At 43.2% G+C, this 19,049-nt stretch overlaps 1 protein-coding gene across 1 annotated transcript in view; it reads left to right on the forward strand.

Moving 5' to 3' along the window:
- The first annotated feature begins 1,333 nt into the window (after nt 1-1,333).
- Nucleotides 1,334-19,049, forward strand: part of LANCL3 (LanC like family member 3) — a 95,167-nt gene continuing 77,451 nt past the window's right edge. Inside the window, exon 1 of the mRNA XM_027054058.2 lies at nt 1,334-2,283. Coding sequence (XP_026909859.1) covers nt 1,711-2,283 — 573 coding nt within the window. The 5' untranslated portion in view covers nt 1,334-1,710. The remainder of the gene's footprint in view (nt 2,284-19,049) is intronic.

Here is a 19,049-nt window from a genome sequence, read left to right on the forward strand (position 1 = left end):
CCCTCCCCTGCTCATGCTCTGTCTCTCAAAAATGAATACACGGTAAAAAAATTTTTTTAAATAAATAAAAATAAACCTGTTTTGGCAGCGTTTTATAGGATGGATGGAGGCCATACCATCCACTGTGTGGACACGTCAGTCCTGGCAGTAATCCTGGCACACAGAGCTCCTTTTCCAGAATGCATCAAGCAAGGACAGAGGGGCAGGACATTTAATCTCTGCTTCCAGATCATTGTGACAATTAGCACTTTTGAGGAAAAAATTGCCTCCAAACAAAAACTGGCCTTTCAAGTAAGTTGCTCTCCCCACAAAGTGTCGGGAACGTTTCTACCAGTACCAGGAGACACTTATTCTTTTGTGTCCTGCACAGTCCCTATCCGAATGCAAATACCCCTGGGAGAGGAAACCTTTGGCCTTCACTTGTCAACACTTTGGGAAAGGAAGATTTTAAAACAGCTGAGCAAAAGAAAGGCAACTTGTTTGTGTAAGTGCTCATCTTCTTTCTCAGCGGACCACAAGCTCCAAGAGGCCTAGGACCATCTCTACTTTGTTTATCCATCTATTTCCACAGTCCAGGACACATAGGAGACCCTCAATGACGCCTGGTGGAAGGAGAGCAGGAGGGAAGAAACACAGGGAGGAAAGGAGGAAAGAGGTACCTAAAAACACGCAGAAAAGGGTGAAAAGGCCTAATTCAAATTCTCCCACAGCATTTACCTTTATATTACCTAGTTACTGACGCTTACTATGCATGCATGGGAAGGAGGGGTCTCTAGAGTAGGAGAAAGACAGAACCCACTCTCTCTTACCTTAGCCTGGTGTGGGTCTTTGCATTTTTACTCCTGTACGCTCCGAGAAAGGCCACGCGACAACCAAGGCCAAAGGGGTTTTCCTATGGGGGCCTTCCACCGATTCCATGCTTGAAACGTGATGGCCCCAGCCTTTGGGATTGAAACATTCAGAATGAGAACTCCAAAGTGACCAAGATGAAAAAACAAGTTTCAGGAGGGCGCTCCGTTTTTTCCTAGTTCCCACCCTCCCCCAGCTCAGTGGCTTCTCAACCTTTACTGTGCGTGTGAATCACCTGGGCTCCTGCTAAATATGCTGATTTTGATTCAATAGGTTTGGGACGAAGTCTGAGCATTTTTAACACGCTCCCAGGTGGTGCCGATCTGCTGACTCGAGGACCACGCTTTGAGTATACTGGGGACTCGAGGTCTTTCACCTCCACCGCCAGGTGCGTGTGTACGCCCAGCCTCAGCGTTCCGGATCCGTGTCCCGCGCGTCCCTGGCCTTCCGCCGGGAAGGGAGGAGCCGGGGGCGGAGCGGGAGGAGTGGCGCGGGCCCCGCGTGGGTCCTGCCGGAGATCACTTCGGCCCCTTGGAGAGGCGGCCGAGCTGCGGCGGCGCAGGAGGGGGCGGGTTCGGCGAGGGCGCGGCCTTTCGGAGGGGGGCGTACGACGCGCATCCCCCGCGGCCGCCTGGGCCACTCGGGAGCTTCGCGGCAGCCGGGTGCCCCACTTGGCAACCCGCTCCGTGCTTCTTCCTCGCGCCCGCCTCCTCTTGTCACCTCCCGTCTCAGCCTCCTTGCTCCATCCTCGCCGCATCAACCGCCGGCCGAGCGCCTCCGAGAGCCAGAGGTGGTGCGCGGGGCTGCAGGGCGCGCCCTCAGGCGGACCCCGGCCCGGCATTGGGGGGCACAGGCGGCAGCATGGACACCAAGCGCTGCTTCGCCAACCGCTTCGATGACTACCAGGGTAGTCTGCTGGCGGGCCAGTGCGAGGAGGCGGTGGCGCCCTTGGTCACCGCCACCATCGAGCGCATCCTTCAGGAGCTGCCCCCGCTCGGGGGCGGCGCTGAGGCCCGGGGGGCGGCGGCCGCGGCCAGCAGCTGCCAGGGAGGGCTGTACGGCGGCGTGGCCGGGGTGGCCTACATGCTCTACCACGTCTCGCAGAGCCCGCTCTTCGCCGGGGCCCGGGAGCGCTACCTGCGCTCGGCCAAGCGCCTCATAGACGCGTGCGCCCGCGCGGAGGAGTGGGGCGAGCCGGACGCCGACACCCGTGCTGCCTTCCTGCTCGGGGGAGCGGGCGTGTACGCCGTGGCCACGCTCGTGTACCACGCCCTGGGACGGTCCGACTACGTGCAGCCGTTGGGCAAGTTCCGGGCTCTGTGCGCCGTCTGCGCGCCGGTCTCCTTCCTGGAGTGCGGCTCCGACGAGCTGTTCGTGGGCCGGGCGGGCTACCTGTGCGCCGCGCTGGTGCTCAAGCAGAAACTCGCCCAGGAGGTAAGAGGCAGCCCCGGCCGCGGGGGGGCGCTCGCCGCCTGCCCGGCCCTTCCCGGGACTCCTGGCGGCGGGAGCAGCGCTCCCTGGGTCTTCTCTTGGCCACTCTGTTTGGCGCTGTCATTTCCTTAGTCTACAGAGGTTCATCTCCGGTGTTTGTCTTCCCTTCTCTCTCCTTCAGTCTCTCATTTGTTGGGATTCCGCGCCTCTGCGCTTTGTTCGTGTTTTGCGCCGAATGTGGTGGCCTCCCCAGGCGCCTCTTTGCGCAACAGCTTTAGGGAGGCCCTTTGAAGTGAGAGAAGAAAAACTCGAAAATGAAAGGGATTTCCCTTTCTTTGACCCTCCTGCCAAAAAAGCTGAAGCACCCTCGAACCTTAAGAGGGCTAGCAAAGTACTGGAAGTTTTTGGGGCTGGATATGCTATCATTGTTTCTATCGCTAACGTGGAGGTAAATTGCTTTGGCGACCGACCTCCCCCATTCACTGCGCCCCGGGCCTGTAATTCAGAATTCCTGCCCAGCTGCGGGTCTCCTGTGCTTACTGTTTGCTTACTATTCAGTTCATCTCAGGGCTCTTTGAAAATGTATATCTGATGGGGCTGTCCTCTTTTAAATACATAAATGCAAACAGAATTCTACCCCATTGTAATAGAATGTGCATTTTTTCATTTTAAAACGCGTAATTAGGATTGTCAAGACAACAGCATACTTGACAGGGCAGGTTTTCTTAATGAATAGCTTTCCAGTGGCTCCTTGAAGTGAATTGGATCTCACAACTACATATGGGTTTTTTTTTTTTTTATGGATCCACTTTGAATACAGCATGTAACTATTAGAAAAGAATGTGCCAGTTCCTGTGGTGTAGGGGAAAAAAAAATCCTCCAAAGGATCATAGTAACTAGAACGGAAAGAGGCATTTCATTCATAATCCACTGGAGCCAAATATTGTTTTAGGGAGGAAGTGACACATTTAACTTGACTTTATTTGGGTGAAACAGGCGTTTGAAGAAAACTTAAAGGTGCACAGAGTGTTTTAAAAGTGTAATTAGATAACTTCCAAGATAACAGGAAGACTTGATATTTTTTTGTTTATTTATAGCAGGTGAGGTTGATCCAAGTGAGAAAAAAAATCACTAAAGACTGTGCACTGTGCTAGCAGGGCAGCAAAGATCTGTGTGACAAAGTTGTCTTGAAATAGTTCACTCTGCTTCTGAGTCACTGTATCTGCTAGCAGTTCCCTAAGGGCCCTTCCAATTGTATGAAACCTTTCGGAAGGCCACGGGGCTATTTACATATCATTTGCATTACATTTGCATCTGCTCCTCAGACCTTGCAGTCTGGTAGTAGGCAATTTTCAAATTCGTTTTTTGCTTCTTTCCTTTTCATGCCTTGGGGCCTTCTCTCCAGAATGGAGTGACAGAGTGGGAGACCCATCAGGTCATACAGGTGGAAACAGACCAACAAGGACTCCTTGCCCCAAAACTGGTGACCCAGGGCCAGTCTGAAACGCTGATCCAAAAAGACATTTATTAAGACCTCTCTTCTGCCTTCCTGCCAAGTCAGATGTATCTTTTTATACTAATCAATTTGAGGTGCTTTGGCCCCTGCTCCCAGGAGATAGAACAAGCTCTGAGGGTTAACATACATACACACACACGCACGCACGCGCGCGCGCGTGCACTCTTAACCTGAACAAGGAAGCCAGTCTCCGTGCCAGCCTCAGCTGCAGTAATCTGAGAAATTCAGGCTTGAAAAGGTGCAGGGCAGGGGCTAAGCATGCCTGGCTTGAAGCCCTTATGAGGGGAAAATAGAAATCTTCTGTCCCATCCCCACTCGCACGTCCTAGCCAGCATATGGCTTTGCCCTCAGTAGATGATCCATAAACCTTGATTAAATTGAGTTGCGGACTTCTGTCATTTCTCTCTAAAGAATCTGTTCTTCTATCCTGGGTTTCCTTCTTTTCAATGTCATTTATATGCACTTTCCTCTGGCAGTTCCCTCAGTTCTCACCCTAGTCTAGATCCTCCCCACACTACTTGGCACAGCCCTGGCACCTAATAAATAGTTGAACAAATGAATCCCCATTTACTAGGATTAGTGCAGTGTACTCTGGGCTGGATTCTCTCAAGAAATTGCATGTACCTCTGAGAAACCAATCTTAAAAGTACTTCATCATGTTATTTCCCCATTCAACATCCTGCGGTGGCTCCCTATTACCTTTTCTCCAGTGGCTTCTCATCTTTTTTAGAGCTAAGGCACTTAAAATGGCTGACAGGGTCCCACATGATCTGGCCCCCCTGCATACCTCTTCCACTTTTGCTCACTCTGCTTCGACCACACTGGCCTTCTTGCTGTTTCAGGCGTTCATTGTCTCGTGATATTTGTACTCGCTGTTCCCTTTGCGTGGAATACTCTTCCCCTAGCTATTTTTATAGCTAGCTCTCTGACCTTGTATAGGTCATTCCCTCATCGGTGAGGCTTTCCCTGTTCACCCTGCTTAAAACTGCAACCTCGTCCCCTGACTTCTGCCCTTTTCTTGTTTCATTTTGTTTATGTTCTTTCCCAATTAGAATATAAGCTCCGTAAGTGTGGAGAGTTTTTGTATTATTGCTATATTCCCATATTAAGGTGGCGCCTGGTACATATTTAGTTACCTCAACCTTTCTTCTGGTATTATTGCAAATATCGTTTACTCTGTGGCTTGCTTTGCCACTCATTTTTAATGGTGACCCATTTATCAATATTTTCCTTTATGGTGGTGGCTTTTGGTGTTCCATTGATAGGAATCCTTTCCTACCACCAAGGTCTCAGCAAATCTGTGTTGACTGAATAAGTGAATACTGGTCTGTTAGAAATTTTTTTGGCGTAACCTTTAGACCAGTGTTTGTTGAACTTTAATGTTCAGAGGAATCACCTGCAGATCCTGTCAATAAAATACAGACTGATTCAGCAGGCCTGGCATTGGACCTGAGATTCTGCATTTCTACCAGGTCCCAGGTGCTCCTGCTGGTCCAGGGACCATGCTTCGAATAGCAAGGCAGTCCAGTGCTGCATAGGTTTTGGCGTTATACCAGTCATGCCTGCTAAGAGATAGCATAAGATACCTTTCTCTGAAGCTTGATCTATTTTTTTCTAAGGTTGTAGTTGAGAATACTGATTACTGTCTCCTATCATGCTCTTGTTGTAAGGATCCACAAGGGGAATTTCTCTCAGTACTTAGACACAGGAATAGTTGTGCTCTTCCTGGAAATTGATTGAATTTTTTAATCTTCAGAATATGTCACATAACTGACATGTTCCTCGCTTGATGGTGGCTACTGGGAGGCATATGGCAAGAATTGTCCAAATAAGCTTGGGTAAAGTGCCTTATCACATGTACTTTTGTATGCTAGTGTTTACCCGGGGGGTTATAATTTTTTTCTTTCTTAGTTCACTCTTTTCTGAATTTTCTTTCTTACATTTGATTTTATTGTTGGCTTTTATAAGATTCAGAGAGAAGAAAAAAATGTGTGTATATGCATGTAGAGAAAGACAGCAAAAGGAAGTGTCACTCTTACCAGGTAAGATATTTTTGTTCAATTTAGCTCTCCTGGAAATACTCAAGGGAAGTAGCTTTGATGGTTTGTTAGGCAGATATCCTTGAGCGATGGGACACTAAAGTCCTGTGAAGTCACACCATAAAAATTTGTACTGGGTCCATTATGCTTTCCAGATTGGTGAAAATGTAGCAGGGAAAGGGAAGTTAGAAAAAAACGGTGGAGGGATAAAGGGAAGGCCTAGGGGCCACAGTTAAAATAATTTTGCCACTGGAGACCTTGGACAAATAATTTGACATCTCTGAGCCTCAATTTCCTTGTAAAATGGATAAATGATAGCTTCCTCATTAACTTATTCTGTCGTTTATTCCTTCATTCCGTGAATGTCAGGTTTCTACATGTTCCAGGCACCTTGCTGGATGCCAGGAGTTAGTAGTGAACAAAAATCAATATAATTATGTTATCGCAAGTGCTCTGAAAGAACTTAACAGAAAATAACTGGGGGCGGGGCAGGAGAGGGGAGGGGTGCTGCTTGGCAGACATTAGCCAGGAAGATTTCTCTGTGGAGGTGATGTCCTGGCTCATCACTGAAGCATGAGAATGAAGTGGCTGCTTTAAGAGCAGGCATTCCACGCAGAGGAGACAGCAAGGACGAAGCCCCCAAGGTGGGAATCCGCTTGGAGATTTCACAGAAATGGAAGGCTGCCAGCATAGTGGGAGCAGAGTGAACAAGGACTAAAGGGATGGGAGAGCTCCAGACCAGGTAGGGGTGGGGAGCACGGTCAAATCAGATCCTGCAGGGCCAGGTCAGTCAGGAGTTAGCACATGCTTCAGGTGTAAACGGTAATGTCTGTATCTTCGTTACCTTTGAAAAAGATCACCCTAGTTTTCTGTATGGATAGTGGATTGAACAGTATTAAGAACAGTCATAAAGGGGACTGGTTACAGGGGTCCAAACCCCTTTTGTGCCAAGGACTCCTTTATAAATCTGGTGAAGCCTTAGCATTTTTAGATGGATAAAATTAACACGTAGGACTACAAAGGAAACCAATTACATTGACATCCAGTTACCAAAACATTTTTAAAATTGTGATGCAGTAGCATATGTGTTTCTTTATTAGCACATGAAATAACAATATTTTGCAGCAAGCCTAAGGATTGTGGTACCTTTGAAACAGTGATGTGGGTCAACGATGTTTTGAGCTGCCTTCAACAGCTGTGGTGTGACAGGAATATATCTGTGATTTTATAGGTGGCAGAGTCACAAGTACTTTGGTAGTTTGTGGTCTTCATTTGTAACGAAAAAAAAAATGCTAAATTGTTTAAATGAGATTTGAGAAAGCCCAGATGTGATTTTATTTCCCCAACCAAAGGGAACTGTTCGGGAAGTTGCTGTGGTGACTCACTTTAGGTAAAGTGTCTAGTGTAGTGCTGGGTGTATAGTAGCTGTTTAATGAAATCAACGTTACTCCCTTTCGTGTCTACTAACAGAAAATCGAAAGTGATTCTGAATAGCCCATAGAAAATTACACGCAGTAATTTGAAGGAATCTATCTTCTTGCCATGATTTAAAAAAATATATATGTATATTGCTGGATTGTTAATTGGGTCCTTGGCTCACTCCTAAGGCGGGTGGTTGGCAGCTGTGTAAGTGGGGATGCTTTTAGCTGCAGATAATAGAATGTCCAGTAAAAAGTGATCTAAATAATGGAGACATTTATTACCTCACTTTCTTGTTTTTTAATTTTTTTTAAATTTTATTTTTTTTGAGAGAGAGAGAGAGACAGAGCATGAGCAAGGGAGGGGCAGAGAGAGAGGGAGACACAAATCCGAAGCAGGCTCCAGGCTCTGAGCTGTCAGCACAGAGCCCAAAGCGGGGCTCAAACTCACGAACCAAGAGATCATGACCTGAGCCGAAGTCAGATGCTTAACAAAGTGAGCCACCCAGGCACCCCTATTACCTCACTTTCTAAAGGGTGTCAAGCTAGGCCATTTCAGATTGGTCCAGCAAGTCTAGAAAGTCATCAGAACTCCAGCCCTTTCCAACCTTTTTCTCTGCAGTTCTCAGCATCTGAGCTATCTCTCTAGGGTTGTAAGATAGTTACTATCATTCCAAACATTATGTTCCCTTACACCTGAAGTAGAAAGGAAGGATCTGAGGCTTTTTTCTTTTTTCTTTTTTTTTTAATTGTATAAAACGTTTTATACTTGAAGAATTTCCCTTCTGTCTCATTGTCCAGCACTGGCCACTTCTGGTTTCAGGGGAGGCTGGGAAGACTAGTGTCCTCCATTTCTAACCTCTGTCGTTGGATGAAAGTTCTGACCAGAAAGAAGAAAGGCAAGGGAAATGGCTGTTGAGTGGTTACCAAAATGTCTACCTCTTGACACCCCTCGGCAAGGTCTGTCTTATCACCTCCCGCTTCCTTGGCTATTGTGAATAGTGTTGTAGTGAACATGGGGATGCATACATCTTTTTGAGACCCTGTTTTCATTTCCTTTGGATAGATACCTAAAAGTGGAATTGCTTGATCGTCTGGTAGTTCTATTTTTAGTTTTTTGAAGCACCTGTTTTCCATACTGTTTTCCATACTGACTGTATCAATTCACATTCTCACCAACAATGCACAAGGGTTTCCTTTTCTCCACATCCTTGCCAACACTTGTTGTTTCTTGTCTTTCTGATGATAGCCATTTAACAGGGGTGAGGTAAGATACCGTAGTGGTTTTGATTTGCATCTCCCTGATGATTAATGATGTTGAGGACGTTTTCATGTACCCGTTTTGGCTATTGGTATGTCTTCTTCGGAAAAATGTCTATGCAATTCCTCTGCCCATTTTTAAATCAAGTTTATTGAATTGCTAGGAGCTGTTTATATATTTTGGATATTAACTCCTTCTTCAAAATACGGTTTGCAGATATTTTCTTCTATTCCATAGGTTGCCTTTTCATTTTGTTGATGATTTCCTTTGCTGTGCAGAAGCTTTTCAGTTTGATAGAGTCCCACTTACTGATTTTCGCTTTTGTTGCTAGTGCTTTTGGTGTCGTATCCAGAAAATCATTGCCAACACCAATGTCAAGGAGCTTTTTCTTTCTTTCATGTTTTACAGCTTCAGGTCTTATGTTTAAGTCTTTAATCCATTTTGAGTTAGTTTTTATGAGTGGTGTAAGATAGAAGTCCAGTTTCATTCTTCTGCATGTGGTTATTCAGTTTTCCTAGCACCATGTATTGAAGAAACTATCCTTTCTCCATTGAATGGTCTTGTTCCCATGTCCGATATTAGTTGACCATGTATGTGTGAATTTTTTCTGGGCTTTTGATTCTGTTTCGTTAGTCTATATGTCTGTTTTTATGCCAGTACCAGACTCTTCTGATTACCATAGCTGATTACATATCAGGAAGTGTGATGCCTCCAGCAGTGTTGTTCTTCCTCAAGATTGCTTTGGCTATTTAGGGTCTTTTGTGATTTCATATGTATTTTAGGATTCTGTTTTTTAGTACCATGTTGACTAGCAGTGGTGAGCATGAGCACCCTTGTGTCTTGTTCCTGATCTTAGAAGAAAAGCATTCAACCTTTTATCATTGAGTATGATGTTAGCTGTGGGCTTCTCTTATATGGCCTTTATTATGTTGACGAATGTTCCTTCTATACCTAGTTTGTTGAGAGTTTTTATCATAATTGGATGTTGAATTTTGTCAACTGCTTTTTTTCTGCATCTGTTGAGATAATTGTATGATTTTTATGTCCTATTAATGTGCTCTATCACATTTATTGATTAGCATGTGTTGAACCATCCTTGCATCCCAGGGATGAATCTCTTGGTTATGTTGTATGATCCTTTTGACGTGTTGTTGAATTTCGTTTTCTAGTATTCTGTCGCAAATGTTTGCATCTTTATTCATTAGGGATATTGGACTGTAGTGTCTTTATCTGGCTTTGGTATCAGGGTAATATTCCTTCTTTTCAGTTTTTTGAAAGTGTTCAGGAAAGACTGATGTTAATTATTTTTTAATTGGCTTGGTTGAATTCTTTAGAACCAGTTGGTCCTGGCCTTTATTTGATGGAGGTTTTCAATTACTGATTCCATCTCCTTACTCCTTATTGGCTTGTTCAGATTTTCTATTTTTTCATGATTCAGTCTTGGTAGATTGTATGTTTCTGTGATTTCATCCATTTCTTCTAGATTGTCCATTTTGTTGGTGTATAATTGTTCACAGTAGTCTCTTATCCTTTGTATTTGGGTGGTGTCATTTATAATGTCTCTTTCTTTCTGATTTTATTTATTGGAGTCTTCTCTTTTTCCTTGGTCTAGCTAAAGGTTTGCCAGTTTTGTTTATCTTTTCAAAAAAACAATTCTTAGTTGATCTTTTCTGTTGTATTCCTAGTGTCAATTTTGTTTCAGCTCTAACCTTTATCACTTCCTTCCCTCTGCTAACTTTGGGCTTTGTTTTTTTTCTTCTTTCTCTAATTCCTGGAGGTTAGGTTGTTTGAGATCTTTTCCCCCCTGGTTTTTCTTAAAAATTATTACTGTCCTCTGGGCATCTGTGTGGCTCAGTCGGTTAAGTGTCTGACTTTGGCTCAGGTCATGTTCTCATGGTTTGTGAGTTCAAGCCCCATATCGGGCTCTGTGCTGACACCTCAGAGCCTGGAGCCTGCTTCGCGTTCTGTGTCTCCCTGTCTCTCTGCCCCTCCCCGACTTGTGCTCTGCCTCTCTCTCTCTCAAAAGTAAATACACATTAAAAAAATTATTACTGTCCTCATACTCACAAGGTAAAACCAAACAGAGGATACAGAAGGATACATAACAAAATGAACATCATTGTTAATGATTTTTTCTTTTTTAGACACATTCAATGTAAAATACCTATATCTTTATCCATCTACACAAATGATCATATTATATATATTCTAGAGTTTCTTTTCTTAACGTACCTTGGACATCTTTACACATGACTGCATAGAGAGAGATCTCATTCTTTATACTGGTTTGATTACATGGCCGTACCATAATATAACCATTATTGATGGACATGAAATGGATTTAAGTTTTTTTATTTTTTTGCTGTCGAAACCAATGCTGTAAAGAACATACACAGATAACAAGCATCTATACATACACGATACTTACATGTAATGTGCACTTACATACATGTCTTTTTATACATGTATCTTTGCCTTCTGTTGCGCGTATATACATGTAGGTTAAAATTTTTAAAACACAATTGCTCAAAGTTTACAGATACTTTTCATTTGCTAGAGATTATCAAAGCTGCTTTCCAGAAAGATTTCATCAATTTCCTTTCCCTCCATGAGTGTTTGGGAGTGCTGGTGTTTTCCTCATTATTTTTGACGTTGGGTTTTATCAGACTTTTAGTATATGACAGACTGATGGGTGGAAAATGAGGATGGAAGTTTCTAGGGTAGAAAATGAGTCCCCTTATTGTTCCCTTCAACCCCCATCAAACAGAATACATAGGCAGGATTTCACTCAGTCTGGATGTGAGTGGTCTCTGTTTGTAAGCAGCTGTGTACTGCACCCCACATCAGGAAACCCCTGAAGTCTGGCTCGATATGATGGCAAGTTGGGGAATGTGGATTTTTGTGGGCTGAGTCCAGTTCCTAATCGCCTGATCATAGACTGCCTAGGAAGTGGGGCACTTCTGTGGATTATAGCTTAGATCTTTTGTTACTCTTGAGCCAGAACCCTGTAACTGCTAAAAGGATGTAAGAACAGTGATGGATCACTTACTGCTTATGCTGTTGTAAGCACTTTACATATTTTATGTTATTTTATACTACCAGCAATGTTATGACTTAGGTACCATTACACTCTCCATCGTACCCAGTCAGGAACCTGAGGCACAGAGAAGTTGTGGAAGTTGTTCCAGGTTACACAGCTAGTCAGCGGCAGAAATAGGGTTCTACCCTCTACAGGCTGATTATCAAATCTGTGCTATCAATTAGTGCTTCTCACACTTTATTTTTTTATTATTTTTATTTTAGAGCCCAAATCTAGAGGGAAGAGAGAGAGAATATCTTAAGCAGGCTCCACACTCAGCTCTGAGCCTGATGCAGGGCTTGATCCCACAACCCTGGGATCATGACCTGAGTGGAAATCAAGAGTCAGACACTCCACCGACTGAGCCACCCAGGCGCCCCTTTGTTGTGCAGACTTTCATGTGCACACAGATTTCCTGGGGATCTTGTTAAAAATCAAGTTTTGATTCAGCAGGTCTGGGGTAAGGCCCAAGATACTGCATCTCTATCAGGCTCCCAGGTGGTATTGCTGCTGGCTCATCAAGCAGACTTGAGGAGAAGCTCCAACTCACTGTTTTTCTTCCAATTTTATGGGATTGCCTATGAACAGATTTGACCGAGTCCCCCAAAACTTCATGATTTTCATCATTTGTCTTTTGTACTGAAGATGATTTCCATAAATGCCAGAATATTATCTTTTCAGTTTGCAGTTAATGCTTAAGGAAAAATACCCTGCCTTGGCCCATCCCCTTGTAGGTTTAAGGACGCCGTTAACATCTGTGAATGAATGCATGGATTTCCTTTTTTTTTTTTCTGGTAATTATATTTTCATACTATATACCCCAAAGTTTTTTTTTTCTTAGAATTCCTTTAAAGGCTCAAATAGACCAAATTCCAGCAGTTTTAAATTATTTCATAATAATAGAAAAGATACTTTATTACAACATTTCCAGATGAGATAGAAAATATCTTGATGCTTATGGAACCACTCCCATTTTAGAACCATCCAATGTAATTTACCCATGTGATGTATTGCTGCCCTACTCTAGTTCACATGGAAAATGCTAGACCTTTTCCTGTTTATTTTTTACGATACAGTGATTTAACAAACCTACTCAGTAATGCAGATTTCCTTAGATAGAATTTATTCTTAGCTTTCATCTATTAATCCACATGCCACTAAAACCTAAAATTTCCGTTTGTATTGTAATTATTTGGCAAGAGCATGGTTTGTAATTTTCTTATTAATACATTGGGGAAAATATGCACAGTAAAAATTCTTTTAAATGTATTGAATTATTCATTTGGCCAATAACTTAACCTCTCTGTGCTCTCTGAGGAGGTTGTTTCTATGGAATTTCACTATATTGATTGGCCTCTGAATGTGAAAGTGATAGATTGTGTTAATTTTTTATTAACTTGGCTGTTTTCATTTTTGCTGGTTAATTTAATGAGTGATGTTATGTGACTGGCTCCTACAAAACACACAGATTTCTTTCGAGTGTCAGGGAGTTCCTTTAATATCTCCACATGGTGATGGTCTCTTGGCAAACTGGCCAACAATCCATGATGTGGTCAAGTTAGTGTTTTTCTTCATGATTCACTTGTACTGACCTCTGACCTGTATTCATTAATTAAGTACAACACCTCGGATGTGTGGTTTGTCCCAAAGAAAAAAAACATGTTCTCGTGCATTATTTGTATATGTCTAAGTCCACTTATCTTCTCCTAATTGTTTTCTTTATGGATTTAGTTACTAGGGAAACCTACCAAGTTAACAGAGTCATTACTCTTGGGGTGCTAGCCACTTGGACAAATTAAATTTTCAGGAAGTCATTTGATCCATCTTTTAGCAAGCTGAACAAAGAATTTGTTCTGTGTAAGATCATATTTCCTTTTCTGAATAGCTTTACCCATTCAACAGCCCAAAAATATAGGACTTTGACACGTTCAAGTGCGAGTATTGCTACCTGGCCCATAAAGAAGCTGTTTCTCAGATGAGAGGCAGTCTTACATACTTCATGGGTGAGAACATCATCTAAATTAGAGGTGGCAAAACAAATATTTGTCATAGCACTATGTGCAGTTACCTGTCACTGTGCCCATCTGCTGGCTCCATTGCTTTGCGTGGAATGTATTTCCCTGTGCTCAGTGGTGTGTTGAAATCTAGTGTCCATGGCAACCAAAACATTACCAGTCTCAAAGCAAGCACTGTGGGGACCAGCTGAATCTCCACTTATACAATGACTTTAGGAGGGAGCTACATTCCTAGCAGACTTTACAGCTATCTAAGCCTGAATAGATCCAGTGCTCAACCAGAAAGGAAGTATTATTCTCATGCACATTCCAAAAATATAATCTTACTATTTGAAATGTTCTTTTCTTCATGAAGCAAAGAGAAGTGCACATGCATCACGAATCACAACTGCTGAAGTAGGTTGGTCTCTCAATGAAGTCATTAGAACATAGTGGTCAAGGGCAGCCCTTTCAGAGTCCAATAGCTGTGGGATTGAAGCCTGGCTCCACCACAGTACTTGGTTGATCTTAGTCAAGTTTCTTAGCGTCTTTGAGCCTGAATTTCCTCATCTGCAAAATGCAATCCAAGCAGCACTCACCTTGCAGGTGTGTTATGAAGATCCATGGCGGGGGGCACCTGGGTGGCTCAGTAGGTTAAGCATCCAACTCTTGATTTGGGGCTCAGTTCATGATCTCAGGGTCATGAGATCGACCTCTGTGGTGGGCTCCATGCTGAGAACTCCCCGCCCCCACTCTCTGCCTTTCTCCTGTATTCACTGGCTCATCTCCCCCTTCTCTCTCTCTCTCTCTCTCTCTCTCTCTCTCTCTCTCTCTCAAAAAGATCCACTGAGAATGTGCATGTAATATGCTTAGAGGGTCTGTTAGGCACAGAGTAAAGACTGTAAGTCAGCCATTATTAGTATTTTGAGTATTATCATCATCAATGTGAAGTGATACTCTGTGTTGGCTAAATAATATAGGTATGCTTTTTGGACATTGAGCCAGTCTGTCTAATATTCCCTGTGGTGGCATTCAGAGCCTCTGTGCCCCTCCTCCCCCGCCCCCAGTCACAGCAACAGACCTTTGAGATCTTCATACAGAGGCCATAAAGGGCTGGAGGGATATCTCTGCCATGCCATGCAGGATTAAGCTGAGCAGCTCAGAGAAATTGTGTGTCAAAGTAAATTGAGTGGCTGGTCATCACCCCTAAGACCCGAACTTATGTGTGCTGCCCTCTGCACTTTACTTTCTCTGGGAAAAGGGCTGTCCTTTTCTTAAAATTTCAGGCTCTTTGTGGACTTATTCTAGGAATTGGCTTTTTTGTGTCTCTGATGTGTACTCCTCAGAGTAAATCACCTAATTGGCTTTCAGCGAGTGGAAATTGCTATGCAAGTGATGTTGCAAAAAATATTTCTTGGTCTGTTCCCCTAGAATCTGAGTGGCAGATTCAGGGAACTCTCTCTTGCTCTTAAGTTCTCTTCTTCTAAAGATCATTTGCTTGCATGGCACTAATTCAGAATTTGAGACGAATTTCAATAGTTGAATCTCTGGTGAAGTGACAACATCAAATGAGTTTTCCTCAGCAAATGTTCCAGATCATATATATTTGGTAGCTTGTTTCAGAAAAGGATTAATACAATTAAGGATTCTTTCAAGTGTTTCTTAAGCTTCTGGGCCCAGAAATTACGTTTTTCTTGCATTAATGCACTTTTCTATTTGCATTTCAACACCACGTCACATAGGCTCACTGTCAATTCTACGAACTTAAATCAACCTTTTTCTCCTTAGCTCCCAACTCCTGTTTATATTCATTTATAACATAGTCTTAATATTTACATTGCTCTAATAATAAAAGTATGACTTCCTCCTATCCCTGATCATCGAGTGGTTATGTATGTTCATTAGTGGTGCTTACAATCTTCAATACTACCAACTGGCTCTAGGTCTTGGACTTCATCTTTATGGGAGTCTGTTATATTTTTCTCTGATCTGTGGCCTTAGGTCAGTATTTCTCACATGTGACCATGCATTAGCACCCCTGGAGGGTGTGTTCTAACACACATGGTTGGGCTCCATCCCACTTTCTGATTCTGTAGGTCTGGAGTAGGACCTGAGACTTTGCACTGTTAACAACTTCCAGATGCTGCTGCTCATTTGGAGATCACATTTTTAGAACCACCGCCTTAGACTATTCCCATAACCTTGAGCAGACCTCTCAGAAATGTGGGAACTAGATGAAGGCATAGGGTGATAGCACCCCAAACCTTTAATCACCACCAGAAAATAGCTCAAGGACAGGACTTACTATATGACAGGCACTGTGATCAGCATATTATATCCATTTTAGGGGAAAAAAAATTATGACTGAGGGAGGATCAGTAACTTGCCTGTCATCACACAGCTGGTAAAGTTGTTGAACCCATGTTTGTCTGACTGTAGAGCTACTTCACTTCCAGGGCTTTAAGTCAGGTAAGACTTGTGCATGTTTTTCTACTGAAGAGGAGAGTGATTTGTACCCAAACATTTGGAAGAATAGACTCTATGAAGCTGAAGTTGTTACTGAAGTTTAACTTAGAATTGAATAAAAATGGGGGCGCCTGGGTGGCTCAGTTGGTTAAGCATCCGACTTCGGCTCAGGTCATGATCTCGCAGTCCATGAGTTCGAGCCCCGCGTTGGGCTCTGTGCTGACAGCTCAGAGCCTGGAGCCTGTTTCGGATTCTGTGTCTCCCTCTCTCTCTGACTCTCCCTCGTTCATGCTCTGTCTCTCTCTGTCTCAAAAATAAATACATGTTAAAAAAAAATTTTTTTAAAGAATTGAATAAAAATGGCAGTACAAGAAGGTGTTCTACAATTGTCACAAACTTCCAGAAGCCTCAGCTTTCCGGAACACTAGAAAGGTTCAGGAATGGGAGGTTCTCAAAACCCATGGTGGTAGTGTGGGGGCTTGAGTCAGGTCTGAAATAGAACTAGCTGCAAGTAGCATAGCATGGTTAGATCTCTGGATCCTTTCCCAAACCCAAGCAACTAGATTATGGTCTTGGGCTAGTTCTCCAAGAGCTGACTCTGGGATGTAGATTGATGTGGAAGTGCTTCATCAAGAAAGTGTGTCTAGGAGAATCCAGAATGGGGGGGAATGGGGGGTGAGAGTGAAGGACAGGAAGCCAAGCAAAGGTGTGATTTAGGTTAAGTCCCAGCTCTGTCTCCTCCTGTAGAGGAGCTCTGAAGTGTAAGTTACATCACAGAGTTTGTCCTGATTAGAGGCCCACTCTTACACCAGAAATGCACTGCAGCTGGGGATGTGGGTTGGAATCTTCACAGGTATGTCCATTCTGTTGGCATATGGCCAATGTGGCTCTTGTAGCCTAAAAGTTGAACCCTGGAAGAAGGCTGCAGGTGAGGGTTGTTAGAAGCAAAACACATGGACCCTGGCGGGGGGTGGATTCATAGATTCAGGGGAAAGGATCTGAGGGGATCTGGTAGGAACACACAGTTCCAGACCTCAGTAGAAGCCTTGATATTCACTTTCTTGACAGATTGAATTAGAGAACTCTAGGCTTTGAGGCCCAGGTCACAGTCAAGGGCAGAAATGAGGTACTTCACTGAAAATAGCAACATTACATGCTGAATGGTGAGACATCTCCCCTGCCCCCACAACACGCACGCACACACACCCTAGCCTCTTCCTTAACCCCCAGAACACTAGGAGACACACCCACCAAGTGGCAGACTGAAGGAGGGCTTATGGTTGTGAAATAGATTCAGCAAAAAAGAACCACAGATATTGGCATCTGTAGATGTATCCCCTCCCAATGACAAAGCAGTTACACTGCCTTGTCACCCTACAGTAAATCCCACCAATTGGCTAGCGTTCTTCCCCACCCAGAGTTCCCAGTTAGCCTCTTAGGTTGAGGTTCTTAAATAGAACCTGTCAGAAGACCTTTGAAGAAAGCATCTGATGTGAAAGACAGTGATCATAACAGGAAAACCAAACTTGGAATAAATAGTTAATATTGGGAGCAGAAGAAAATTTCCTGAGTGCCCAAATCTATAATTAATACTGTCAGAGAGGAAAGCGATCACATGTATGAAGTAAAGGCAGGATGTTATTGAAAGCAGTATTCAGAGGACAGAAAAAGAACTCTTTGAAATTAAAAATATGATAGCAGAAGTAAAAATAATTCAGTAGAAAGATTAGAATATTAAATTGGGGAAATGTTCCTTAAAGTCCAGGCAAAAGACAATGAGATTGATAAAAAGAGCAAAGACTGATTAGAGGAAGTCCAGCCTCTGTCTAGTAGTCCCAATAAAATAGAACAAAGTAAATGAAAGGGAAAGATGATGAAAAAGACTCAAAAATACTTTCAGGTGCAAGACCTGAGTTGTCAGATTTAAGGGGCCCAACAACATGTTGAATGGAAAAAGAAGAAAGAGCTGCTTTTTTAAAAAATGTAATTTATTGTCAAATTGGCTAACATACAGTGTGTCAAGTGTGCTCTTATTTTCGGGGGTAGATTCCCATGGTTCATTGCTTACATACAACTACCCAGTGCTCATCCCAACGGGTGTTCTCCTCAATGTCCATCACCCATTTTCCCCTCTCCCCCACCCCCCCATCCATCTTCATATGGTTCTCTGTATTTAAGAGTCTCTTATGGTTTGCCTCCTCCCCTCTGTGTTTGTTAACTGTTTTTTTCCCCTTCCCTTCCCCCCATGGTAAAGAAGAAAGAGATTGTAAAGACTTCCAAGGAGAAAAAAACAAAACTGGTTCTGTAAAAGGATTAGCATTGGGCTTTGAATAGCAATTGAGGAAGCTATAAGACAATGGAGCAAGGCCTCCAAAATTCACAGAGAAAATTACTTATCAGCCAGAATTCTATAGCAGCCAAAATGATCAAGTGTGAGAGTAGAAAAAAAATATTTGCAAGGTCTCAAAAACAATTAAAATATTTTTTCTTTCAAAAGCTATTTTTTTTCTTTCAAAAGCATAAGACCTAAGTACTCTAGGCTCACAGAATATATGTTAAAAGAATTTAGAGGCCAGAGGTTCCAAATAAACCAGCCACCATCTGGAACACTGCAACAACTTTTTAACTGGTAAAAAAAAAATTATTTTTGATCCATTGCAAAGGAGGACTGAACCAAGAAATAGGACAATATGGGAATCTCAAAACCTGGAGCCCCAATGCAGGTGGAATCATAGGAAGCTCCCAGAATGATGGTAAAGACAGCCCAAGATGACAGCTGGGCTTGAAGGCAGCCTTGAAGGCAGCCAGTGAGTACTGAAGCAGGGCTAGAGCTGGAATGTTGACAAGAGAGGGGAAAAAATTAGGTGGCCTACCTGATGTGTTTCCATATACCTAAGGGAGTTTTGTAGGTCAGTTGGAAAGTTCGGGTATGAATTTGTTACAGGCAGAAAACCCAACAACAATAGAAAAAGAAAAGACCATTATTAACCCTGAGG

Source organism: Acinonyx jubatus, chromosome X, assembly GCF_027475565.1.
Source record: "Acinonyx jubatus isolate Ajub_Pintada_27869175 chromosome X, VMU_Ajub_asm_v1.0, whole genome shotgun sequence".
Taxonomy (NCBI): domain Eukaryota; kingdom Metazoa; phylum Chordata; class Mammalia; order Carnivora; family Felidae; genus Acinonyx; species Acinonyx jubatus.